General features: G+C 46.8%; 2 protein-coding genes across 3 annotated transcripts in view; one reads left to right on the top strand and one right to left on the bottom strand.

The window, feature by feature from the left end:
- cacna1fb (calcium channel, voltage-dependent, L type, alpha 1F subunit) overlaps nt 1-3,289 on the bottom strand; it is a 32,937-nt gene extending 29,648 nt beyond the window's left edge. Inside the window, 1 exon segment of the mRNA XM_027275647.1 lies at nt 3,020-3,289. Coding sequence (XP_027131448.1) covers nt 3,020-3,038 — 19 coding nt within the window. The 5' untranslated portion in view covers nt 3,039-3,289.
- Nucleotides 3,290-16,524: 13,235 nt separating this feature from the next.
- The window catches only part of LOC104935493 (membrane-associated guanylate kinase, WW and PDZ domain-containing protein 1), a 25,874-nt gene continuing 18,575 nt past the window's right edge, over nt 16,525-23,823 (top strand). Inside the window, exons 1-11 of one of the 2 annotated variants that reach the window (XM_027275621.1) lie at nt 16,525-16,802; nt 16,879-16,995; nt 17,248-17,367; nt 18,750-18,923; nt 19,120-19,297; nt 19,497-19,567; nt 20,406-20,573; nt 22,283-22,452; nt 22,536-22,632; nt 22,753-22,927; nt 23,071-23,713. In XM_027275621.1, the coding sequence (XP_027131422.1) occupies nt 16,526-16,802; nt 16,879-16,995; nt 17,248-17,367; nt 18,750-18,923; nt 19,120-19,297; nt 19,497-19,567; nt 20,406-20,573; nt 22,283-22,452; nt 22,536-22,632; nt 22,753-22,927; nt 23,071-23,713 (2,190 nt within the window). In that variant the 5' untranslated portion in view covers nt 16,525. Of the gene's footprint in view, nt 16,803-16,878; nt 16,996-17,247; nt 17,368-18,749; nt 18,924-19,116; nt 19,298-19,496; nt 19,568-20,405; nt 20,574-22,282; nt 22,453-22,535; nt 22,633-22,752; nt 22,928-23,070; nt 23,714-23,823 lie in introns of both variants that reach the window. The other variant, XM_027275620.1, reaches the window with a different exon arrangement.

The raw sequence follows: 23,823 nt of genomic DNA, 5'->3' as shown, positions 1-23,823 counted from the left end.
GGTGATAAAGATGATGATGATGATGAAGATGATGATGATGATGAAGATGGCGATGATTAAGATGGTGATAAAGATGATGATGATGAAGATGATGATGAAGATGGTGATAAAGATGATGATGATGAAGGTGATGATGATGATAAAGATGATGATGATGAAGATGATGATGGTGGTGATGATGATGATGAAGATGATGATGATGATGATGATGAAGATGGTGATAAAGATGATGATGATGAAGGTGATGATGAAGATGATGATGTGATGATGAAGATGATGGTGATGATGAAGATGATGGTGATGAAGATGGTGATGAAGATGATGGTGATGAAGATGATGGTGATGAAGATGAACAGATTCAGAGGAAGTGAAAACAGAAATATTGTAGTGAACAGCTGTGACCTAGATCAGAGAGTGTGTGTGTGTGTGTGTGTGTGTGTGTGTGTGTGTGTGTGCGTGTGTTCAGGGTCCTCAGGTACACACACACACACACACACACACACACGCATACATCACGGCCCAGATCACACACACACAAACACACACACACAGATTACATGACCATATCTCTCTCTTCCCAGAATGCCTTGCTGCTGTCCAGCTGTTGTACTTGTACAGATATAGAGGTGAACAGTAAATGTCCCTGAACGCACCACTTTAACTGGAGTTATGTTCACTGTCAGTGGGAAATCAGACGTTCATGAAGCAGTGACACATGTTTCACATCATGTTGAGGACTCAATGAACACAAACGTCTGTTTGCTATTATTATTATTTATTATTACTGAAATGAACAAAGGCAACCAACTAATTAACTAATTAACAACGAACTAACTAACTAACTAACTGATCGACCGACCGACCGACCGACCGACTAACTAACTAACTAACTAACTAACTAACTAACTAACTAACTAACTAACAACTAGCTAACTAACTAATTAACTAACAACGAACTAACCAACTAACCAACCAACTAACTAACTAACTAACTAACTAACTAACTAACTAACTAACTAACAACCAACCAAGCAACCCACTGACTAACTAACCAACCAATTACCTGACTGACTAACTAACTAACCAACCAACGGTGTGTGTGTTTGTGTGTGTGTGTGCGTGTGTGTGCATGTGTGCATGTGTGTGTGCATGTGTGTGTGTGTGTGTACGTGTGTGTCACGCTGCCCTCCAGCCTCGTCCAGCTGGAAGGTCGTCACTTCAGTTTATTTCATGAATGTTGGAATACACACACACACACACACACACACACACACACACACACACAGAATCCATCATGGTTATCATGGTGACAGGTGTTTACCTGAGAGGTGTGAGAACACCTGGAACATCATCCACCTCTGAGCTCACAGTGTAGGCAGCTTGGCTAACAAACTGAGCTAACATGAGCTAACAGCAGTGAAACAGTTGGTGCTGTGTGACTTAGTGCAGAGACACCGCTTAGCTGATCACAGGTCAGTGTGGATCAACAGGAGGTAACGTTAGTTTAACGTTAAACTAACGTTTGTGTAAAGGCTATTCAGTTTAAATAGTTTGTGTAAACAGACTTGATGACGTGTCCCTGACGTGGAGTCGGGCGTTAAAACAGTTTTCAGTCCAGGATTCTGTGGGCGGTCCCTTCAGCATGTTAGCATCTGTTAGCTTCTCTGTATGCTAGTTATTATTGTTGTTTACACTCAGTTGTTAGCTAGTTGTTATTATAACACAGTTATGATTATTATATCGCACACTGGACCTTTAATGTTTCATCATGGTCTAATAAAATAAATGTAATGTCACTAAAATCAGCTTCATCACAGAACAAAAGGGCGGATTAACTCTGCTGCCACGGTAACCGATGATGTCACATGAGTTAAGGCTCATTTCCATGACAACGTTATCAGACGATCCATGGAGACCATGGAAAGTCTGATCCTCAGGATGAGGAGGATTAAACTGAGTCTGTGCTAACTCCGCCCACTGAGGTCAGAGGTGTTCACGAGAGACAAAGTGAGTTCCCGACCTGTCCTGACCCGACCTGTCCTGACCCGACCTGTCCTGACCCGGCTGCTTCAACTCTCTGTGATTTACACACCTGATGATGGACAGATAGCTTTAGTCTAAACGTGACATACAGCCGGCTAACACCACAGCACGCTCTGCAGGAAAGTGAAACTCATAAACACGGATGTGAAGCGCTCCGTGTGCCCCGCGGCTAGCAGTAGCTCCCTAAACGCTCCTGTAAGATTCCTGTAACGCTCCCGTAATGCTCCCGTAACACTCCCTAAACGCTCCTGTAACATTCCTGTAACGCTCCCGTAATGCTCCCGTAACATTCCTGTAACACTCCGGTAACGCTCCCGTAACACTCCCTAAACGCTCCTGTAACACTCCTGTAACACTCCCGTAACGCTCCCGTAACACTCCCTAAACGCTCCTGTAACATTCCCGTAACGCTCCCGTAACATTCCCGTAACACTCCCGTAACATACCCGTAACGCTCCCGTAACATTCCCGTAACGCTCCCGTAACGCTCCCGTAACACTCCTGTAACGCTCCTGTAACGCTCCCGTAACATTCCCGTAACGCTCCCGTAACATTCCCGTAACGCTCCCGTAACATACCCGTAACGCTCCCGTAACATTCCCGTAACGCTCCCGTAACACTCCTGTAACGCTCCTGTAACGCTCCCGTAACATTCCCGTAAAACCCCTGTAACGTTCCCAAAACGCTCCTGTAACACTCCTGTAACGCTCCTGTAACACTCCTGTAACGCTCCTGTAACATTCCTGTAACGTTCCCTAAACAATCCCAAAACGCTCCCGTAACACTTCTGTAACACTCCTGAAACGTTCCGGAAAAGCTTCTGTAACGCTCCTGTAACATTCCTCTAACGCTCCTGAAACGTTACCGAAATAAAAAATTTCAGAATATTTTCTGATGTTTTCTGAACAGAGTGATGGATGAATTGAACCTGATGATACTTTATTGATCTGATGGATGAAAACATTTATAGACTTACTTTTCCTCTCCTCGTACATCTTCTTCTTCTTCTCTCAGCTCCAAACAATCATCATTAATCCGTCCACCCTGATCATCATCTTCTTCTCTGATTCACAAACACATCTCAGCTGATCACTTGTTCATTTGTTCATCTGCAGAAACATGAATCCACTTTTCCAGCTAAACATCACTTCATCATTTCAATCCACAAAAAGGAAAGTGAGAAGAAATGAGACAAATCATCCGAGGAGACAAATTCAGCTTCAGTTCACTAATCTGACTTCATCCATCCATCATCATCTCTCTCTCTCTCTCTCTCTCTCTCTCTCTCTCTCTGGATTAAACCTGAAAACAGCTCAGTGTGTTAAAGGGGAGGTCAGCCGGAGAATTAAAGGGACAGAGAGAATAAAAATGTGTAATCCCACTGTGTCACCATGTTCAGCTGTACTCGAGTATTTGTTCTGATTACATTACTGATGATCAATCATCATCCAGGTCCCCAGCAGCAGCTGATCTCACTGCCTAGTCCAGCAGCAGTCAGCCCAGCTCGGCGTCTGTCTTTCAGCCTTTTATTTCACCAAGCTCTCACCAACCACTAAAAGTCAGTCCCACATTTACTCTTGTCCGGCGGCTTCTTGCTCGCTCACTCTCTCCTTTTCTCTTCTTAGCTTCCTCCGTCAGCGTCCTCTTCACTCTCTGCTCCTCTGCCATCATGTCCGTAGAAGCTGCTGAGCCTGGTTATACTGTTAATGCTCGCCCAGCTCCTGTTCTGGCACGACACTTGCTCCACTTCCCTGTAAACCTCCTCTTCTTCTTCTTCTTCTTCTTCTTCTTCACGGTGGTCCAAAACAAACTGAGCTAACATTAGAGAAGAGACGTGCAACAACAGGCTAACATGCTAACAAGCTAACGGTTATTATTCTGATACTGTGCACCTTTAAAGTTAATTTTTAAATGTCGTCTGTGACGTTATAAAGGAGCCAATCAGCTGGCTCTCTCTCAGCTGAAGGTCCAACTGTTTGTTCTTCATTATCAAACCTGAAGTCTTCATCAGTGTCCTCAAGTAAATTAAAAACTTCAAGAGAGACGAACACGACCTTCACTGAGGACACACACCCACACACACACACACACACCCACCCACACACACACACACACCCACCCACACACACACACACACACACACACACACCCACACACACACACACACCCACCCACACACACACACACACACACACACACACTTTAATCCATCGGCTGATGAAGTGTCAATGTTCAATTTCAGCTCAAAGTCAAGAAGGAAAATGTTTAACGCCCTTTGTCTCATCTGAAACCAGCATGAAGCACAAAGACTGTCTAAAACCTGGACGTAGTCTCCGTGACGTCCCCGCAGACTGTCTAAAACCTGGACGTAGTCTCCGTGACATCCCCGCAGACTGACTAAAACCTGGACGTAGTCTCCGTGAAGTCCCACAGATTAAAAGTCTAAAATCGCTAGTCTCGTGATGACACCCACCTGTCAATCAAAGTGTCCTGCTCCTCCTCCTGGAAAAGTCCTGGAAGAGTTTTAAAAAGTTGTGATGTCACATTTCTTCACAAACAGAAATTGTTGAATCATTTTTATATAAAAATATTTTTTATTTATCTACCTGAAAAAAGCCAAACGGTCACATCTGTGAATAAAGCAATGATGATGATGATGATGATGATGATGAAGAATCCTCTCTGAATGATGTCATCCCTCACACAGAGCTCTGCTGCCTCCTGCTGGGTAAACAGAGCGCTACAGACAGAGAAGACAAGGACAAGGGAGGAAAGGAGGCAGTATGAGGTGTTTGATGAGGAGAGGAGAGGAGGAGGTGAAGGAGGAGGGAGGTTTTCACTCTGTAAGTCATCTCATGTGTATGATGTGTGTCAGTGTGTGATGTCAGACCTCAGAGGTACTCCTCCCTGAAATCCTGTTTTGATTTTGATTTTCAGTTTTATACACAGTTGTATTGTGTTAGCTAACAAACAAACTGGTACAGTAACATTGTGAATGGAGATGCATGCATACATGAGGGATGCTTCAGTGCTGCTCTGCCACACTGACACAACATCCAATCTGTCTGAACTGTCAGACTGTTTGCCAAACCATCTCCGAGTTTTCAGAGTGTCACTTCTGTTTCAAGAACTGAGCCAAAGACGGAGAAAAACTGTGATGATGCAGCTGGTCACGTGATGATCAATGAAACGTTTAAAACTGCTTCACTCTTCGTACACATGATGTCTGTAAAAGATACAAACTGGGGACCTTTGATCAGTGAATGTGCTGTTATGAACTTACCTGGCTGTAAACATGGGGACTTATGGACACTGACTCACTGCTGGGACCAGCCTCAAGTGGACGACAAGAGGAACTGCAGTTTGTGTTTCACTGCACAGAATGACATGAGGCCAACCTGACAGGAGAACCACCTGCTACACAGAGTACACAGAGTATTACACAGAGCACACAGAGTAATACACAGAGTATTACACAGAGCACACAGAGCATTACACAGAGCACAGAGTATTACACAGAGCACACAGAGTATTACACAGAGTATTACACAGAGTATTACATAGATCACACAGAGTATTACACAGAGCACACAGAGTATTATGCAGAGTACACAGAGTATTACACATAGTACACATAGTATTACACAGAACACACAGAGCATTACACAGAGCACACAGAGTATTATGCAGAGTACACAGAGTATTACACAGAGTATTACACAGAGTATTACACAGAGTACACAGAGTATTACGCAGAGTAATACACAGAGTATTACAAAGAGTATTATGCAGAGTACACAGAGTATTACACAGAGTATTACACAGAGCACACAGAGTATTACACAGAGTATTACACAGAGCACACAGAGTATTACACAGAGTATTACACAGAGCACAGAGTATTACACAGAGTATTACATAGAGCACACAGAGTATTACACAGAGTATTACACAGAACACACAGAGCATTGCACAGAGCACACAGAGTATTATGCAGAGTAATACACAGAGTATTACACAGAGTATTATGCAGAGTACACAGAGTATTACGCAGAGTACGCAGAGTATTACACAGAGTATTACACAGAGCACGCAGAGTATTACACAGAGTAATACACAGAGTATTACACAGAGTATTACACAGAGTACACAGAGTATTACGCAGAGTACGCAGAGTATTTCACAGAGTACACAGAGTATTACGCAGAGTATTACACAGAGTAATACACAGAGTATTACACAGAGTATTACACAGAGCACACAGAGTATTACACAGAGTATTACACAGAGCATTACACAGAGTATTACACAGAGTATTACACAGAGTACACAGAGTATTACGCAGAGTATTACACAGAGTATTACGCAGAGTACACAGAGTATTACACAGAGTATTACACAGAGCACACAGAGTATTACGCAGAGTACACAGAGTATTACACAGAGTATTACACAGAGCACACAGAGTATTACACAGAGTATTACACAGAGCATTACACAGAGCACAGAGTATTATGCAGAGTACACAGAGTATTACACATAGTACACAGAGCATTACACAGAGCACACAGTGTATTATGCAGAGCACACAGAGTATTACAGAGTATTACACAGAGTATTACACAGAGCACACAGAGTATTACACAGAGTAATACACAGAGTATTACACAGAGTATTACACAGAGTATTACGCAGAGAACGCAGAGTATTTCACAGAGTACACAGAGTATTACACAGAGTATTACACAGAGCACACAGAGTATTACACAGAGTATTACACAGAGTAATACACAGAGTATTATGCAGAGTATTACGCAGAGTATGCAGAGTATTACACAGAGTATTACAAGGAGTATTACGCAGAGTATTTGCTGTTTTGGCGTCATGTGACTTCAGTATCTCTCTCTCTCTTTCACACACACACACACACACACACACACACACACACACACACACACACACACACGCTGATGTCAGCCTATTACCCTGAACACCTCCTCCTCCTTCTCCTCCTCCTTCTCCTCCATCACGCTGACTCCTCCCCTGTGGGTGGAGCTCTTTCTTCACTTCCTTCCTCTTTCCTTCCTGCCGAGTCCCTCCAGCCCCCCACACACACACGCGCGCACACACATACACGCGCGGGCACACACCTCCTTTATGATCAGCCCCTTGCTGTGGATGGTGGACACACACACACACACACACACACTGACTGTAGTAAAGCTGCTGCACAGCTACTTAAGGGCGTCGCGTGCACGCGCGCACACGCAGTATGTTCGACACGCGTGCACGGTGTGTGTGTGTGTGTGATCTTCCACCTTTCAGCGTTTTGCATTTTTACCTGCAGTGGACATCACGCACTGTCACGCGTGCACGCCCCCTCCGCCGCGCACGCACACACGCACGCACGCAGCAGCATCACCGAGGGAGCGATCAATACACTAAAAGCCCGGAGAGGATTCAAACCGGAGCGAGGAGGAGAGGCGCCGCGCGGGGCAGGAGAACCGGAGGAACACGGCAGGAATATGAAGGTAACGGAACCACCGGGGATGGAGGGAGCGGGGTCCCGGTCTGATACGACCCGCCGGGGGCGCGTTGTTCTCGGTCGTTTTAACCGAGAAGCCCCGGTTCATCGGAGGGTTGGTGCTCCTGCAGCTACAAACGGCGCTGTCAGCACATTCACAGCCGACACACACAGCCTGCTGCCCGGACTGAGGAGCAGCGGACTGACGGTCATCCTCCATCACCACCATCACCGTGCGTGTGCGTGTGTGTGTGCTGTAGTATCATCTGCTCTGGCATCAGTGTGTGTGTGTGTGTTTACATGGTGGACAGCAGATCTGCGGCTCTTTGTCTGCTCTGACCGCCTCTGATGAGGCAGCAGGAGGAGGTGCACACCGGAGGAGCCTCTGATGGAGGTACCTGATGGAGAGAGGAGGTGCTGTGTGCATGAGTGTTGGTGTTCTCCACATGTTCTCCTGTTTTACTACAGAGGAGGTGCTGAAGGTGCTACTTCATGAGGAGGTGCTGTGTTCATGAAGAAGACGGAGCACAAAGTGAAGGTTGAAAGGAGGTGTAGTACCTGAAGAAGGAGGAGGAGGAGGAGGAGGTGCAGTGAGTTAATGTGGTTCAGATTAATTCAGTAAAACTAAACAGGAGGTCGTTCACACTCACACACACACACACACACTCACACACACACACACTTCCTTTGTGCACATGTTGAACACTGATATAAAAACATTAAAAATAAGTTTTTATATTTTTACAGTTTCATATTTTTTTATTTGTGTGTGTGTGTGTGTGTGTGTGAGTGTGTCTATCAGGTGAATACAGTGAGAGAGTCAGCACAGAAAACAAACAGTGACTCTAATAATCAATAGAATGATAATAAATGATGTAATGATAATTACAGTTAATGAGTGATTAACATTAACACAGCTCGGTATAGTACTCAGTTTGTCCTGAAGGTGGTGCTGTTCATTCTGTTCACTGTGGGGACGCCTCAGATTTACCAGGACACGACCTGCAAACGTTAATAACATTAAAGTAACATGAAGTCAGAGTGTAACCTCACTGTGTAATCATGTTCAGCTGTACTCGAGTATTTACTCTAATTACATTACTTCTGATCAAGCAGCCAATCATGAACCAGACCCAGCAGCAGCTGATGTCACTGCCTAGTCCAGCAGCAGTCAGCCCAGCTCGGCGTCTGTCTTTCAGCCTTTTATTTCACCAAGCTCTCACCAACCACTAAAAGTCAGTCCCACATTTACTCTTGTCCGGCGGCTTCTTGCTCGCTCACTCTCTCCTTTTCTCTTCTTAGCTTCCTCCGTCAGCGTCCTCTTCACTCTCTTCTCCTCTGCCATCATGTCCGTAGAAGCTGCTGAGCCTGGTTATGTTACTAACGCTCGCCCAGCTCCTGTTCTGGCACAACACCAGCTGTGCTGTCTGTCACATGAAATCTGCACACATACACACATATGTACATATGAACTGAGAAGATTCATCATGTCATACAAACGTGTTGTAGTTAGCCTAGCTTAGCATAAAGACTGAAGCAGAAGCTGTTTTACGTGTGATGTTTGATATGTTGTTATGATGGAAGAGGAAGGACTTCTGTGATTGGTTGTTTGGTTGGTTGATTGGTTGATTGGTTGATTGGTTGGTTGACTGGTTGACTGGTTGACTGGTTGATTGGTTGGTTGATTGGTTGATTGGTTGGTTGGTTGGTTGGTTGATTGGTTGACTGACTGTGGTTGTGGTCAGTTGTTGCTCTGCTGGTCTCGGTCATGTCTCTGCGGTCTGAAGTGAATCTGGTCCATCAGCAGCTTTAGTCTCTGCAGTCTGACTCAGCTGATGTGGATCATTCATCTTGTCTGTAACGTGTCCGTCCTGATGTGACGACATGGATCAGATTTTATTTATTTATCGGCTGCTCAGACTGTTAGCTTCACTTTAGCCGCTAACTGTAGCTACTGTTAGCTAGGTAGCGTCCTGTTAGCTGAACAACGCTGCCTCGCGTTCTGTTAGCAGTTAGCGGTTAGCTTCTTAGCAACAAATAAAGCTATCTGCCCATCATGTGACCTTTGACCTTTGACCCCAGACAGTTTGACCTCAGTAGAAATGTCTGCCGATGACATCATCATGAATTCTGTACGTTGATGATGTCATCGTCTGCAGTTTACCGTCAGCAACGGAGACGCTCAGTGTGACTGCACTCCTCCTCCTCCTCTTCCTCCAACTCCTCTAAATATTCAGAGAGAAACGTAAGTTTACCTCACAGGTAAAGTGTTCGACCAGTCACCAACTCAGGTTCAACAATGACACTCAGATGAAATGACGAGTTTGAACCAGCAGAGGGCGTCGCATGACTGAACACACACACACTGTTTCTGAACAAAGAGGGGACGCCACTCAGTCCGACAGGACGTACTTATGAGGACGTGACGTGTTTACGAGGACATGACAAACTTTAAAAAAAAAAGGAGCCAATCACAGTCGGCTGACATGCTTTCTGCTCAACTGTCCACAAACAAACACTGAGTGAAGGTCACATGGGTTTGATTGACAGGTGTTTCTATAGACACAAACACATTCCTTTAAACAGAGAAGTCCACTCCCCGAACACTCTGTGACATCACGCTGTACTTTGACCGCTCTTATCAGAGAGAGAGGGTGAGCGAGGGCGAGCGACATTAAGAGAGAGAGAGAGAGAGAGAGAGAGAGAGAGAGAGAAGGGAAACAGGTAAACGGGCGAGCGACATAACGACAGAAAGAGGAGAGAGAGAAACACTGGACATGAAAACTGAACACACACAAAGAGAGGTAACACACACACACACTGTAAAGTCTTTTATTTTGAAGCTGTAAGAACAAAGTGACAGACAGGAAGTGACAGAGAGCGAGACCGGGCGAGCGAGCATGTGTTAATGATGTGTTAATGGTGACACTTCGACCTCACACTGTGACGAGTATCACTTCCTGTCTGTACCTGACGAACGCTGTTCAGAACACCTGTTCATGCCCTAGGTACAAAGTGAGGACCTTTGTGACATCATGACGAACAAGGACACTTTCTCACCTCATTATTACCTAGAAGGCATCTTCATATCCATCGTCTGTAACCTGTCCTCCTCATCGGGGTCACAGAGGGTGGATGACTCTGCATCAGAGGCGGGGTCCGCCATGAACAAGTCTCCAGCTTATCACAGAAAGAACCAGGCGAGGTTTGAACCTGTGAGGCGGCGGTGCTAACCACTGCTTCACCTTCACCTCCTCATTAGTTAATGAGTCACTTGCCTCTTCTTTCAAATCAAATCAAATCAAATTTTATTTTTATTTTATTTGTTGCAAAGTCACAAAGTCCATTTTCCTCTGAGGCTTTCCAATCTGTACAGGGAGTGACACCCTCTGTCCTTAGACCCTCGGTTCCAGTGAGGAAAAACTTGCCCACAAAAAACCTTTAACAGGGAAAAAAGGTGGAAGACTATGAGCTCTTTTAGATATGATGGTGCCTGACCATGAAGAGCTTTGTAAGTAAGGAGAAGAATTTAAATTCTATTCTAGATTTAACAGGGAGCCAATGCAAGGAAGCCAGAATGGGAGAGATGTGATCTCTGATCTTGGTTCCTCGTGCAGCAGCATTCTGAATTAACTGCAAAGTCCTCAGAGACTTATTGGAGCAGCCTGATAACAAAGAGTTACAATAGTCCAGCCTTGAAGTAACACGTCGGCTTCGAACCCTGGACCTCCACAGTGAGGACTGAGCCTTCACACAGGACAGCTGCTCTAGCAACTGAGCTGAACTCAACTCTGGGTTGCCACGGTTTCTTCAAATCTAACGAGGAAGTGTCTCCTTGTTTCCTCACTTCATAACAAGGACGTGTCTCCTTGTTTCCTCACTACAAAACGAGGACGTGTCTCCTTGTTTCCTCACTACAAAACGAGGACGTGTCTCCTTGTTTCCTCACTTCAAAACGAGGAAGTGTCTCCTTGTTTCCTCACTTCATAACGAGGACGTGTCTCCTTGTTTCCTCACTTCAAAACGAGGACGTGTCTCCTTGTTTCCTCACTTCATAACGAGGACGTGTCTCCTTGTTTCCTCACTTCAAAAAGATTACGTCTTCTCCCCTTGTTTCCTCCTTCGCTTTCCTCAGCTTCATACGAGGACGTGTCTCCTTGTTTTCCTCAGCTGCAAAACGATGCCCGTGTTCTCGCTTGTTTCCTCCTCACGTTCCATAGGGACGAGGCGTGTCTCCTTGGTTTCCCCTCCTCACTTCAAACAAGGAATGGTCTCCTTGTTTCCTGCCCGACATGGACACTTCAGATCAAACAAGGAAGTGTCTCCTTGTTTGTCCTCTCACACTTCATAACGAGGACTATGGTCTCCATTGTTTCCCTCACTATCATAACGAGAGAAGTGTCTCCGTTGTAAATTCCGGATCACTTCAGGTAACGAGGACTGGTGTCTCTCTTGTTTAACCTCAATTCATAACGAGGCGTGTCTCCTTGTTTCCTCACTTGCATAACGAGACGTGGTCTCCATTGTTTCCGGGTCACTTCATAACGAGGAAGGGTCCAGGAGTTCTCCTTTTTCTCCTCACTTATAACGAGGACTTGGCTCTCTGGTTTTTCGCTCACTTCATAACGAGGGACGTGTCGCCTTGGTTTTCCTCCACTTCATAACGAGACTGTGTCTCCTTGTTTCCTCACTTCATAACGGGGGAGAGTGCCTCCTTGTTCAGGCTCACTCAATACGAGGACGTGTCTCCTTGTTTCCCTCACTGTCAAAACCGAGGACGGTGTCGCCTTGTTTCCGGGGGTGGGCAACGGGAAAATCCTACCATTCAAAACGAGGAAGTGTCTCCTTGTTCTCATCTCACTGGAATCATGAACGAGGAACGTGTCTCCTGTTTCCTCACTTCAAAAATCAAAGAGGAAAGTGTCTCCTTGTTTTCCTCACTATAACAGAGTGTTCTCTTGTTTCCTCACGGGTACTTCATAAACGAGGAGTGTCTCCTTGTTGGCTCCTCTTACTTCAAAACGAGGAATGTCATCTTGGTTTCCTTCCCGACTATAACAAAACCGAGAAGTGTCTCCTTGTTTCCTTCGCGGATCTACTCATCAAAACGAGGAAGTGGTCCTCCTTGTTTCCCCTCCACTATCATAACGAGGACGTGTCTCCTTGTTTCCTTCCCCTCACTTCAAAAACGAGACGTGGTACTCCTTGTTTGCCTCACTCTCTTAAAACGAGGAAGTGCTCCTTGTTTCTTCGTCTCACTTCATAACGAGGAACGTGTCTACCTTGTTCCTCTTACTTCAAAAGCGAGGACGTGTTCTCTCCTTGTTTCCGTTCGTTACTTCATAACGAGGATAACGGGAGTGTCTCCTTGTTCCTCACTTCAAAACGAGGACGTGGTCTCCTTGTTTTCCTCCCCTCCCTTCACTTCATAACGAGGACGTTGTCTCCTTGTTTCCTCACTCATAACGAGGAAGTGTCTCCTTGTTTTCCTCGCACTTCAGAACGAGGAAGTGGTCTCCTTGTTTTCCTCACTTCAAACGAGGACGTGGTCGTCCCGTGTTTTCTCGCTCACTGCACTCATTACGAGACGTGTCCTCCTTGTTTCCTCACTTCATACGAGGAGTGTCTCCTGGTTTCTCATGACTGTCACTCAGTAAGCAGGAGGGGGACGGTTGTCGCCCAGGTTGACTATCCGTTGTCGACTTCCGCGGTGTGGCCTTGACCTCACGTCATACGAAGGGACGGTGGATCCTTGTGTTCCTCCTACTTCATAACGAGGGGCAACGTGTCCTTGGTTGGCCTTCCGCTTAGGGGCTCCTTGTTCCCACGTCATAAAACGACGTGTCCTGTTCCCACAGAGGGTGTCTCCTGTTTCCTCACTCAACAGGATCTTCTCTTCTCGACTATAACGGACCGTTTCTTTCGTTCAATAACGAGCCGTCTCTGCTCATAACGGGCGGTCTTTGTTTTCTCGCTTTCAGCGTGTCTCCTTTCCACTTAATTTAAATTTTGTGTCAATGTTACCAATCAACAGTGTGTTGTGTGTGTTGTGTGTGGTTGTGTGGTAAACGGCGTGTATTGTGGTATTTGTGTGTGTGTGTGTGTGTGTGGTCTGTGTGGGCTTCCCGCCGTCTGCCATCCTGGCCACTCGGCTGTTCTCTCTCAGACGGAAGCAGACTTGATGAGTTGATGGAGGAAACGTTTGAGGAAAGTTATCATAATGTTAAGCATGTTTCAAAGTGCTGTGGAGACAAAATCAGCAAAGAAGCAATCCTGAGGAGACAAGGAAGCTTTGTGAGGAACGCAGGGATCAAGTGGCTTTCCCTAGCTGACAGTGAGGGAGGAGGAAACAAATGGTGTGTAGCAGGGTGTGTACAGGTGTGTACAGGTGTGTGTACAGACTGCAGGGATGAAATGACATCATTAATTCAGATTAAAATGGTAAATATGAGCCCGCGTGTTGCCGTGGTTTACTGAGCATGCTCAGTCCTGTTTTGACTTCTCTCTGGCGTGCTGCAGCTTCAGCCCGAAATAGTCTAAAGCCACGGTGAAGAAGCTGCACTGGCGTCGGTCCAAGGTAACACGTACTGTGAGCCTCACCGTGTGACACCGTCTCTCATTATTCCACCTCCTCCCAGGTGTTTCAACTTCCCATGTTCGACCTCTCCTCATTTCACATTCCGTCCTCAGGTTTCTCGCACATTTCTATTCACCTATCAGCCTCTCTCCATGGTCGTTTGCCTCGCCTCTCATGCTCTCATGTCTTACCACCGTTCCATTTCCACCCTCCCGTCCTCCATGTTTTCACCACCTCCTCCTCCCCATGTTTCACACCTCCTGTCATTTCACTCCCCATGCTTCATTTCACCTCCCCTCCTCCGCCCTCCAGGTTCACACACTCCTCCTCCTCCTACAGTTGCAAACTCCTCCTCCATGTTTCACACTCCCGTTCACACCTCCTCCGCCATGCTGTTTCACACCTCCTCCTCCGCCGCCTCGGCATGTTGCAACCTCCGCCTCCATGTTTCACACCTCCTCCTTCATGTTTTCACACCGCCTCCTCCATGTTTCATTCATTAGCACACCATCCTCCTCTCCTCCTCCAGGGTTCACACCCTCCTCCTCCTCCTCATCCATGTTGCACACCTCCTCCTCCTGTTTCACACCCTCCTCCGCATGGTTCAGAACCTCCGCCTCCAGGTTTCACACCTCCTTCCTCCATGTTCACAACCTCCCCATGGTTCAAACCCGTCCGCCCCTCCATGTTTCACACCACCATCCTTCCATGGTTTCCACTCCGCCTTCCATGTTTCCACCTCCTCCTCCTCCTCCTCCATGTTTCACATCCTCCTCCTCCATGGTTTCACAATTCAACACGCGCACGGAAGGGGGGGGAGGTGGGGGGGGGGGAGCGGGGGGCTCTTCCTCCGCATGTTGTCAACTGCTCGCTCGCAAAGTGTGTGTCAACACCGGGGAGAATCCTCCTCATGTTTCACACAGGGACCGTCCAATCCATGTGTGCACACCCTCCTCCGAAACACACCTCCTCCTCATGTTTCACAAAACTCCGCCTCCTCCAGGTGTCACGCCTCCTCCTCGCATGTTCACACCTACTCCATGTTTCCACCACCTCCTCCTCCATGGGTTCACACCTCCTCCATGTGTCACACCCTCTCCTCCATGTTTCACACACTCCTCTTCAGTTTCACACCTCCCCATGTTTTCACACCTCCCCTCCATTTTCCACCTCCTCCATGTTGCAGCACCACCGCCTCTATGTTTCACACCTCCTCCTCCGCCTCCATGTTTCAGCAAACCTCACACACCTCCTCCTCCATGTTTCATCACACCTCCTCGCAGGGTTCACACTCCTCCTCCATTTTCAACACCTCCTCCTTCTGTTTTCACACCTCCTCCAGGTTTCAGTCACACCGCCTCCAGGTTTCATCACAACTCGTCCTCCATGTTGCACACCGCCTCCTCCTCCTCATGTCTCAGGTGGTCTCACATCACAACCTCCTCCTCTCCTCATGTTCACACTCCTCCTCCATGTTCACACCTCCTCCTCGTTCATATCTCTCCTTTGTACATTCCACATCCCCTCTCCTACGTTTCAACCTCCTCCTCCTTAATGTTAACATCTACTCATGTCCCCTCCTCATGTTTCACACCTCCCCTCCATGGTTTCCACCCCTCCTCCTCCATGTTTCACATCTCCACCTCCTTAGTTCTAACACCTCTCCTCCAGTTTCCCCCTCTCATGTTTCTAGCACCAACCCTCCTCAGTTTCCACTCCTCGCTCTATGTTCTCACGCCTCTCCATGTCACACTCCCTCATGTTTCACACCTCCTCCTCCATGGTTTCACACCTCTCTCCTCCGTTCCTCCTGTTTCACACTTCATGTATTCACCTCCCTCCTCCTCCTCCATGGTTTCAGTTATCACCAGCACCTCCTCCATGTTTCACACTCCTCCTCCATTTTCATCAACACTCCTCCATGTTTAACACCACCGAATCGCTCTATGGTTTCACACCGTCTTCACTCCTCCATGTTTCACATCTCCTCCTCCTCCATGTTTCACACCTCCTCCTCCTCCATGTTTCACACCTCCTCCATGTTTCACACCACCTCCTCCATGTTTCACACCTCCTCCATGTTTCACACCACCTCCTCTATGTTTCACACCTCCTCCTCCTCTATGTTTAACACCTCCTGCTCCTCTATGTTTCACATCTCCTCCTCCTCCATGTTTCACACCACCTCCTCCATGTTTCACACCTCCTCCATGTTTCACACCACCTCCTCTATGTTTCACACCTCCTCCTCCTCTATGTTTAACACCTCCTCCATGTTTCACATCTCCTCCTCCATGTTTCACACCTCCTCCATGTTTCACACCACCTCCTCTATGTTTCACACCTCCTCCTCCTCCATGTTTCACACCTCCTCCTCCTCCATGTTTAACACCTCCTGCTCCTCCTGTCCCTCCTCTCAGGTGCAGGAGAGCTTCGTCCCGCTGGGCGGTGGCTCAGGTGAGCTGGGTCTAGCCATCGGGGGCGGGGCAGACTACGGCGAGTTCCCATTCGTCACAGCGGCCCACGGGGGCGGGGCCACTGTGGGTGACATCATCTTAGAGATCGGAGGGACGCCCGTGTTAGGGATGACTCTCGGTGATGTCAGAGGAGTGCTCAACTCCTGTCCTCATCCAATCAGAATCAAGACTGTCTCACCAGGTAAGTAAAGCTGAAACTCTACCTGTGCAGGTTTCAGTGTGACCTCACTGTGACATCACATCCTGTCTGTGTGCAGGCTCCTCCCTCTGTAAGGACCTCAGGTTGTACCTCAGCAAGTGTTTCACTCCGGGCTCCATGGACAGTCAGCTGCAGCAGCTCATCAGGGAGAACCTGTACCTGCGGGCGGTGCCCTGTAAGACACACCTGTACACACACACACACCTGTACACACACACACCTGTACACACACACACACTGATTGATCAGGTGTGTGATTGGTTGATCAATCAGCAGCAGGTTGATGAACTCTGTTAATGATTACAGGAAGCGTAAGCATGTTCAAACAGTGTGTGTGTGTTGTAGGTCACCTGGTGTGTGTGGAAACGTACTGAAGTGTGTGTGTGTTTACACTCTGTGATGACATCACTGTGTCCCCGCCCCACAGGTACGACGCGGCAGCCTCGTGACGGAGAGATTTCAGGTGTGGACTACAACTTTGTGTCCATCGAGGAGTTTTTCTCTCTGGAGGAGTCCGGAGCTCTGCTGGAGAGCGGCAAGTTCAAAGGTACGAAAAACAAACGCACCCACAACAAGCTGCAGACTGAAGCCGGGTGGAGTCAAAACTCAGCACTTCCTGTATGGATTTCAAATTAAACGCTCTTTAGGGAACCTTCATTTCTGAACAAGGCTTTTATTTTGAAATATTAGGAGGAACATATTTTGACTTACCCAGATGTAGCTACTGCCTCCTGGTGGCAGCTGGACGTTACTGCAAAGTACTGTCTGGCTGAGATGTTAAAGGAACAGTTCACGTTCTCTTCATGAGGTTCTGATCCAGAGTCAGCAGCAAGCAGCTGAACACGAGCCGCTGTGGACACATAAAAACAAGAACATCTGTCTCAGTGCACCAGTTATATATTTATATAGACAATATTCACCTTGATGTGAGCAACAAACATCATGGATCGACATCGTGGATGAATGGAGGCCTGCAGCAGGTGGTCCAGTGTTGGTGGTTTCTGAGGATTTTGTGTGTAATCCTTTAAACAGCAAACCTGCCTCACTGCGTCCCACATCGCTCTGTGCAGAGTTAATCTGGATTAATGAGACCAAAATAGAAACTGAATTCACACAAACGTTCTGTTCTGACTGATGATGCTGAATTTATCTACATGAATAAAAGATGAAGTCAAAGTCACGACAACAACACAACAACAACATAGCAGAAAGCTAATGTTACTGATTAATATTGCTGACTAGTCTTACTATTTTTCTTTTAAAAATCACAGAGAGTTGAGGCGGAGCAGCCGGAGGACATCAGAGGGAAAACCAGAAAACATTTCCTCCATAAAATATGATCCAGTTTCACCAGAATCAGTGAAATAGTTGCTGCTGTGTGACTTAGTGCTGTAAGGCGTTACGTACTTCTAACAGGAGTTAACGGACACCATTCACCTGATTACACTCTGATAGTTAATTATGTTATGGGAATTTTTAAAGAAAGACTCTTGAATAAGGAAGACTGGATCCAAAGTATTCTTGTAGAAGAAGGAGCGTTTCACAGAGAAAAGGCTCCTGAGGAGCTCTAACACTTCGTTTTTTAAAAATGGGCTGTCTTGGACACCTCCCACCTTTTTTGGTTTTCTGCTCAGTAATGAGCATTATGTTTCACATCCAAATGATACTTCCCTAACCTGTCTCTCCTGTTCTTGTACTATTTTTTTATAATTATCTCTCCCTGCCAGCCTCGGTAAACACAGTGGACGAGACGTGCAACAAACAGGACACACACACACACACACACTCTCTATATGAGTTAAAACATCTGCACCCCAGTATAATCCTAATTTTTATAACAAATTAAAGTTACATAGTGTGAGAACACACGTTATAAAGTTGAACAAAGTTATAAAATGTGGCTTTAACTGTGTTAAAATCTGATGATAGGGAATTACTACGGGACACCGCGCCCAGTCCACATCGGTCCAGAGAGTCCTCCAATCACGTATCAGGAACATCGAAACCTGCTGAGGAACTTCAGGACGAGAAGCAAATCTCTGAGTAACCTGGAGAAAGCTGTGGAGGAAGGAGACAACAGTGAGGAGGACAGCGGACTGTCAGGTATGACACACACACACACACACACACACACACTGTGACAACATGGAGTAGATCAGCTGATCAGAATTCTGATCAATGATTGAAGCTGATCATCTTCATCATTGTTGTGATCCAGCAGCTGCAGTATTGGATCAATTGACTTAAAGTTAAAGTGTGTTTGTGTGTTAATTAAACTAATTAATTAAACAATCAGCAGCTGGAGCCCCGCCCACCACTATCACTCTCAGCCAATCATGGGAGTCTGCTGTGGGGAGTCGGGAGGGAACAGAGAATGGAGGAGGAGGAAGAGGAGTAGCTAGAGGAAGAGGAGGAGGTCCACTGCCTGAAAACTGGGAGCTGGCGTTCAGTGATTCAGGAGAGCCGTACTACATCGAGTAAGTACTGATGGTGTCAGCTGAGTCGGAATGTTTGATGTTAGAATATATTTATATTAAAACACGTTAGAATATATTTATATTAAAACACGTTAGAATATACTTTTATTAAAACATGTTAGAATATATTTATATTAAAACATATATTTTAACATATGTTAGAATATATTTAAAGATGATGATGTCATCTCTCTTTCAGTCATAATTCAAAAACGACCAGCTGGCTGGATCCTCGAACTCAGAACAAAGAGACGACTTCCTGTACAGAACGTGAGTGACTGATTGATTGATTGATTGATTGATTGATTGATCTGGATTAACTAATTTAAATATCTTAAAGTGACTTTTTATACTTTTAATATTTAGCGAATGTTTTATTTTGTTAAACTGCTCAACCCTGCTGAGGATGTGACTTTTATTTTGACAGTCAGCAGTCACTTTAACATCCTGTTAACTCAACTTTATTTTCCTCATCAACGTCCAAAAAATGAAAGACACGCTTTCCAGATGCATTATGGGAAATGTAGGAAGAGTGTTTCTGCTGCTCACACCTCTGATAATGACAATACCCACCTGTTCTCACCTGTCCCCTCCTGGACCTGGTCTCTGTCCTCACCTGTCCCCTCCTGAACCTGGTCTCTGTCTTCACCTGTTCTCACCTGTCCCCTCCTAAACCTGGTCTCTGTTCTCACCTGTCCCCTCCTAAACCTGGTCTCTGTCCTCACCTGTCCCCTCATGGACGTGGTCTCTGTCCTCACCTGTCCCCTCATGGACGTGGTCTCTGTCCTCACCTGTCCCCTCCTGAACCTGGTCTCTGTCCTTACTTGTTCTCACCTGTCCCCTCCTGAACCTGTCTCTGTCCTCACCTGTACCCTCCTGAACCTGGTCTCTGTCTTCACCTGTTCTCACCTGTCCCCTCCTAAACCTGGTCTCTGTCCTCACCTGTTCTCACCTGTCCCCTCCTAAACCTGGTCTCTGTCCTCACCTGTCCCCTCATGGACGTGCTCTGTGCTCACCTGTCCCCTCCTGAACTTGGTCTCTGTCCTCACCTGTCCCCTTATAGACGTAGTCTCTGTCCTCACCTGTCCTCACCTGTCCTGTGTCTCAGTCCCAGAGTTCACGGAGCAGCCCAGTCAGCTGAAGGGTTACTCGATCCACACTCGTCTGTCCAAAGGCCCTCGAGGTTTCGGCTTTAACATTGTGGGAGGAAGTCGACCCAGAGAGTTTCTACAGGTGTACAGCGTGACACCCGGAGGACCACCAGCCCTGAATACAGGTACGCCTCATCGTACACCTCATACTGGTCCTGTCAGGGTAGGTGTGAAGCTCACTGTGTGGACAAAGCACAAAGTATTTAGAAAACAAAAAAAACAATGGAACCACCTGTAAACCTGGACTGACCTTACCTGATCTAATGAACATACCAGGTGCTCACCTGTATTCAGTACATACCAGAAAAACATGGTGGTCAAATCAGACATTACATATGTGGCTCCTTCAACAGCTACTCCAGAAAACGATTAAACACCTGACACCTGATTGGCTGCTGAGACAGAGGCACGTTCTCTGTCTGCAGGATTATTCAGGTCACATGTCTTTATTGTTTTCAAGACAAAACCTCATGATCTACAACCACACACACACACTCTCTCACACACACACACACACACACACACACACACACACACACACACACACACACTCTCTCACAGTGTCAGTCTTCAACATGTCAGACTGATTTTCTGGTTTTATAGAAACACATATTGTAAATATATTACAAATTATACATATTACATCATATAAGTATTACTGTAGAAAACAAGCTGCATTTTTCAAACATTAAATAATTCAAATAAAAGTTTAAAACATTAATAATGTTTGAGGATGAGTTCAGAAATCGATTTTATAAGTGACATTTCAGTCGTCAGTCGTCAGTCGTCAGTCGTCGCGGTCAGTGGATGAGGTGGACGTCAGTGGATGAGGTGGACGTCAGTGGATGGTCGTTTTGTCTGTCAGTTTGAAGATTTGTGGTCCTTGATGTCTTTAAAACTTTAACCTGAACTTTGTGTTCGTCTCTTTCATGTTCAGGTTCTCGTTCATCGTCTTTCTTTAAGAAGGGTTAAATCTGTGAAGACGCTTTGCTTCTTTCATGAGAGGAGAAACGTTTAACGAGTTAACTCTTCTTGGAGATTAATGATAGTTACTTCTGATGAACACCTCACTCCGTTCCTACTGGACAACAGTGATGACCTCAGCAGTGTTTTTAGACTTTAACCCATTCAATCAGATTTGATTCTTCCCGTTAATTGAAGAGGCCGTCATACGCGTAGACAACAAACTTAAAACATGCTCAAATGTTTGTTGGCAATCACCATGTTGTTTTGTGATTGAGAGATTGGAGCTGGGTTAGGGTCAGATGTGGATGAGCCTGAATGTGTCTCCTGTTTGTTGTGGAGATCTTGCTGAAGTCAAAGGTCAAAGGTCAGGAGTTCAGAAAGTGTTCAGGAGCCTCTGATGTCTGATGCTGTATTATTTATTGACGCTTGTTAAAGGTATTATACTTGTTTAGGAATTAGAGACACTCTCAAAGTTCATCAGAAGTGCCTGAGTCGGTCTCACATTCTGCCCAACTCATCCTGGTGGATCGACTTTAAACCCCAAGATAACAGCACAAATACTACACGCCCAGAATGAGTCACAGAGAATGTCTTTACCCATGGAGGTGTTATTGTCAGCATGTTCTAGTCTGGAGACACAGATGTCTGTTTACACAGATTGGACCGTCAACAACAAGCTATCTATTATGTCTATGAAGGCAGCAACAGGTCTCTGTGACCCTGGACACCACAGTGTTGAGATAGACTGGCACCTACTGTTCCCAACCAAAGCCAAACAACTAATACTGCTGAGGACCTCAAGGCCCACACGGGACCTTGTGTAACCTAAGGATAGAAAATTCCATAACACTGGTCTTTGGTCCTCCAGCGGACATCCTGGTCTACATCAATGACAGCTGTGTGTTGGGTCGCTCTCATAAAGAGGTTGTGGAGATGCTGAAGTCGGTGCCGATGGGTCAGAGTGTGGACGTGGTGCTGAGGAGAGGATACCCAATGCTCTATAACCCTGATGGATGTCCCAAACAGAATCTGGAGACGGTGCGTTCAATGTTTAATATGTTTTTTTTACATGAGCAGTGACCCTGAATGACACACAGATTTTCAATCTGCCTCTTCAACAGCCGCAGACTCCCAGCGAACCCCCCAACACCTCCAACGTGAACCGCTGCCTGACACACCTGACCTACAGCCGAACGCTGGACGCCAACGGCACGCCAGGTCAGGAAATGAACACTTTATTTTACGTGATGCAGTAACGTTCCCGTAATGTTGGTGTAACATTCGTAACAGCTGTTTGTATTTGAAGCTGTTGTTTACTGACTCCTTCACTCTGACCAGGATTGAGTCAAACCCCGCCCTCCTACACTGCTCAGCCAATGACAAACGGGCTCACAGGCCCGCCAACGCCCACTTCCTCTGAACCCCCGCTGGGTCCACCACTCCCTCCTCTAGAGAGGACAGCAGCCAGTCACAGTGACTGCGATGGTGGCCTGTCCAGTGCTGGAACACGAAGGTGAGAGGAGCTTAACTGTTAGCATGAGCATGTTAGCACATATGGTGGTATGTGGTACCAGAGTACTGATAGTACCTAAGTAGTACCGGTAGTGTCAGTCATCTACAGAAGTTCTCGTTTCCTGTCGCTCCCCTTCTTTGCAGGTCTTCTCTGATTCGCTACAACAGCAACACTCTCCCTGCTCTCTCCTCCTCCTCCCTCCTCCACCATCAGAGCTCCAAGTCTTCAGAGAGCGATTTGTCTACGTCGACGCTCCCCATCTCCTCCTCCACGCTCCCCATCACCTCCTCGTCCTCCCATGCTCTGTCCAAACTTCCCCTCTCTCAGGCGGAGACGGGCCTCCTCCAAAACTCCACCAGCCCCACCACCGCTAACAACCCCACCCTGCCCTCCTCCTCCACACCTCCTGGTGCTCCAGTGCAGCGCCCACCAATGCCCCAGACTTCTATCCCTGTGACCCCACCCAGAGATGTCCCACCCTGCGGCTTTAACGGCTGTCCAGCCAATCACCAAGCACCCTCTCCGACGTCCCGGGGAAACCCCGGACTGGTGCTCCCCCTCGGGGCAGGTTCGCCTGGGTCAGCTCCTGGAGGGGAGCTTGTACCTGTGCCCCTCAGGCGCAGCGAGAGTGGTGGTCTGGGGTTCAGTGTAACAGCAGGAGGGCAAGGAGGTCAGCTGGCGGTGGTGAGGAGAGTCTGGGATCGAAGGCACTGCCCCTCGCTGCAGCCGGGGGACGCTATCGTGAAGATCAACGGAGCAGACGTACAGAGCCTCAGCTTCTCCCAGGTAGGACATCATCAAACATCCAAACAGTCAGGGTCAAGGTAGTCTGATCAATATGCTCCTCCAAGAGGCTTCTTCAGTTGTGACTGGAACTTATCAACTAGACCAGACCC

This window comes from Larimichthys crocea, unplaced genomic scaffold (assembly GCF_000972845.2).
Source record: "Larimichthys crocea isolate SSNF unplaced genomic scaffold, L_crocea_2.0 scaffold148, whole genome shotgun sequence".
Classification (NCBI taxonomy): Eukaryota; Metazoa; Chordata; class Actinopteri; family Sciaenidae; genus Larimichthys; species Larimichthys crocea.
The sequence above is the reverse complement of the archived record's forward strand: the minus strand, read 5'-3'. Positions and strand labels throughout refer to the sequence as shown.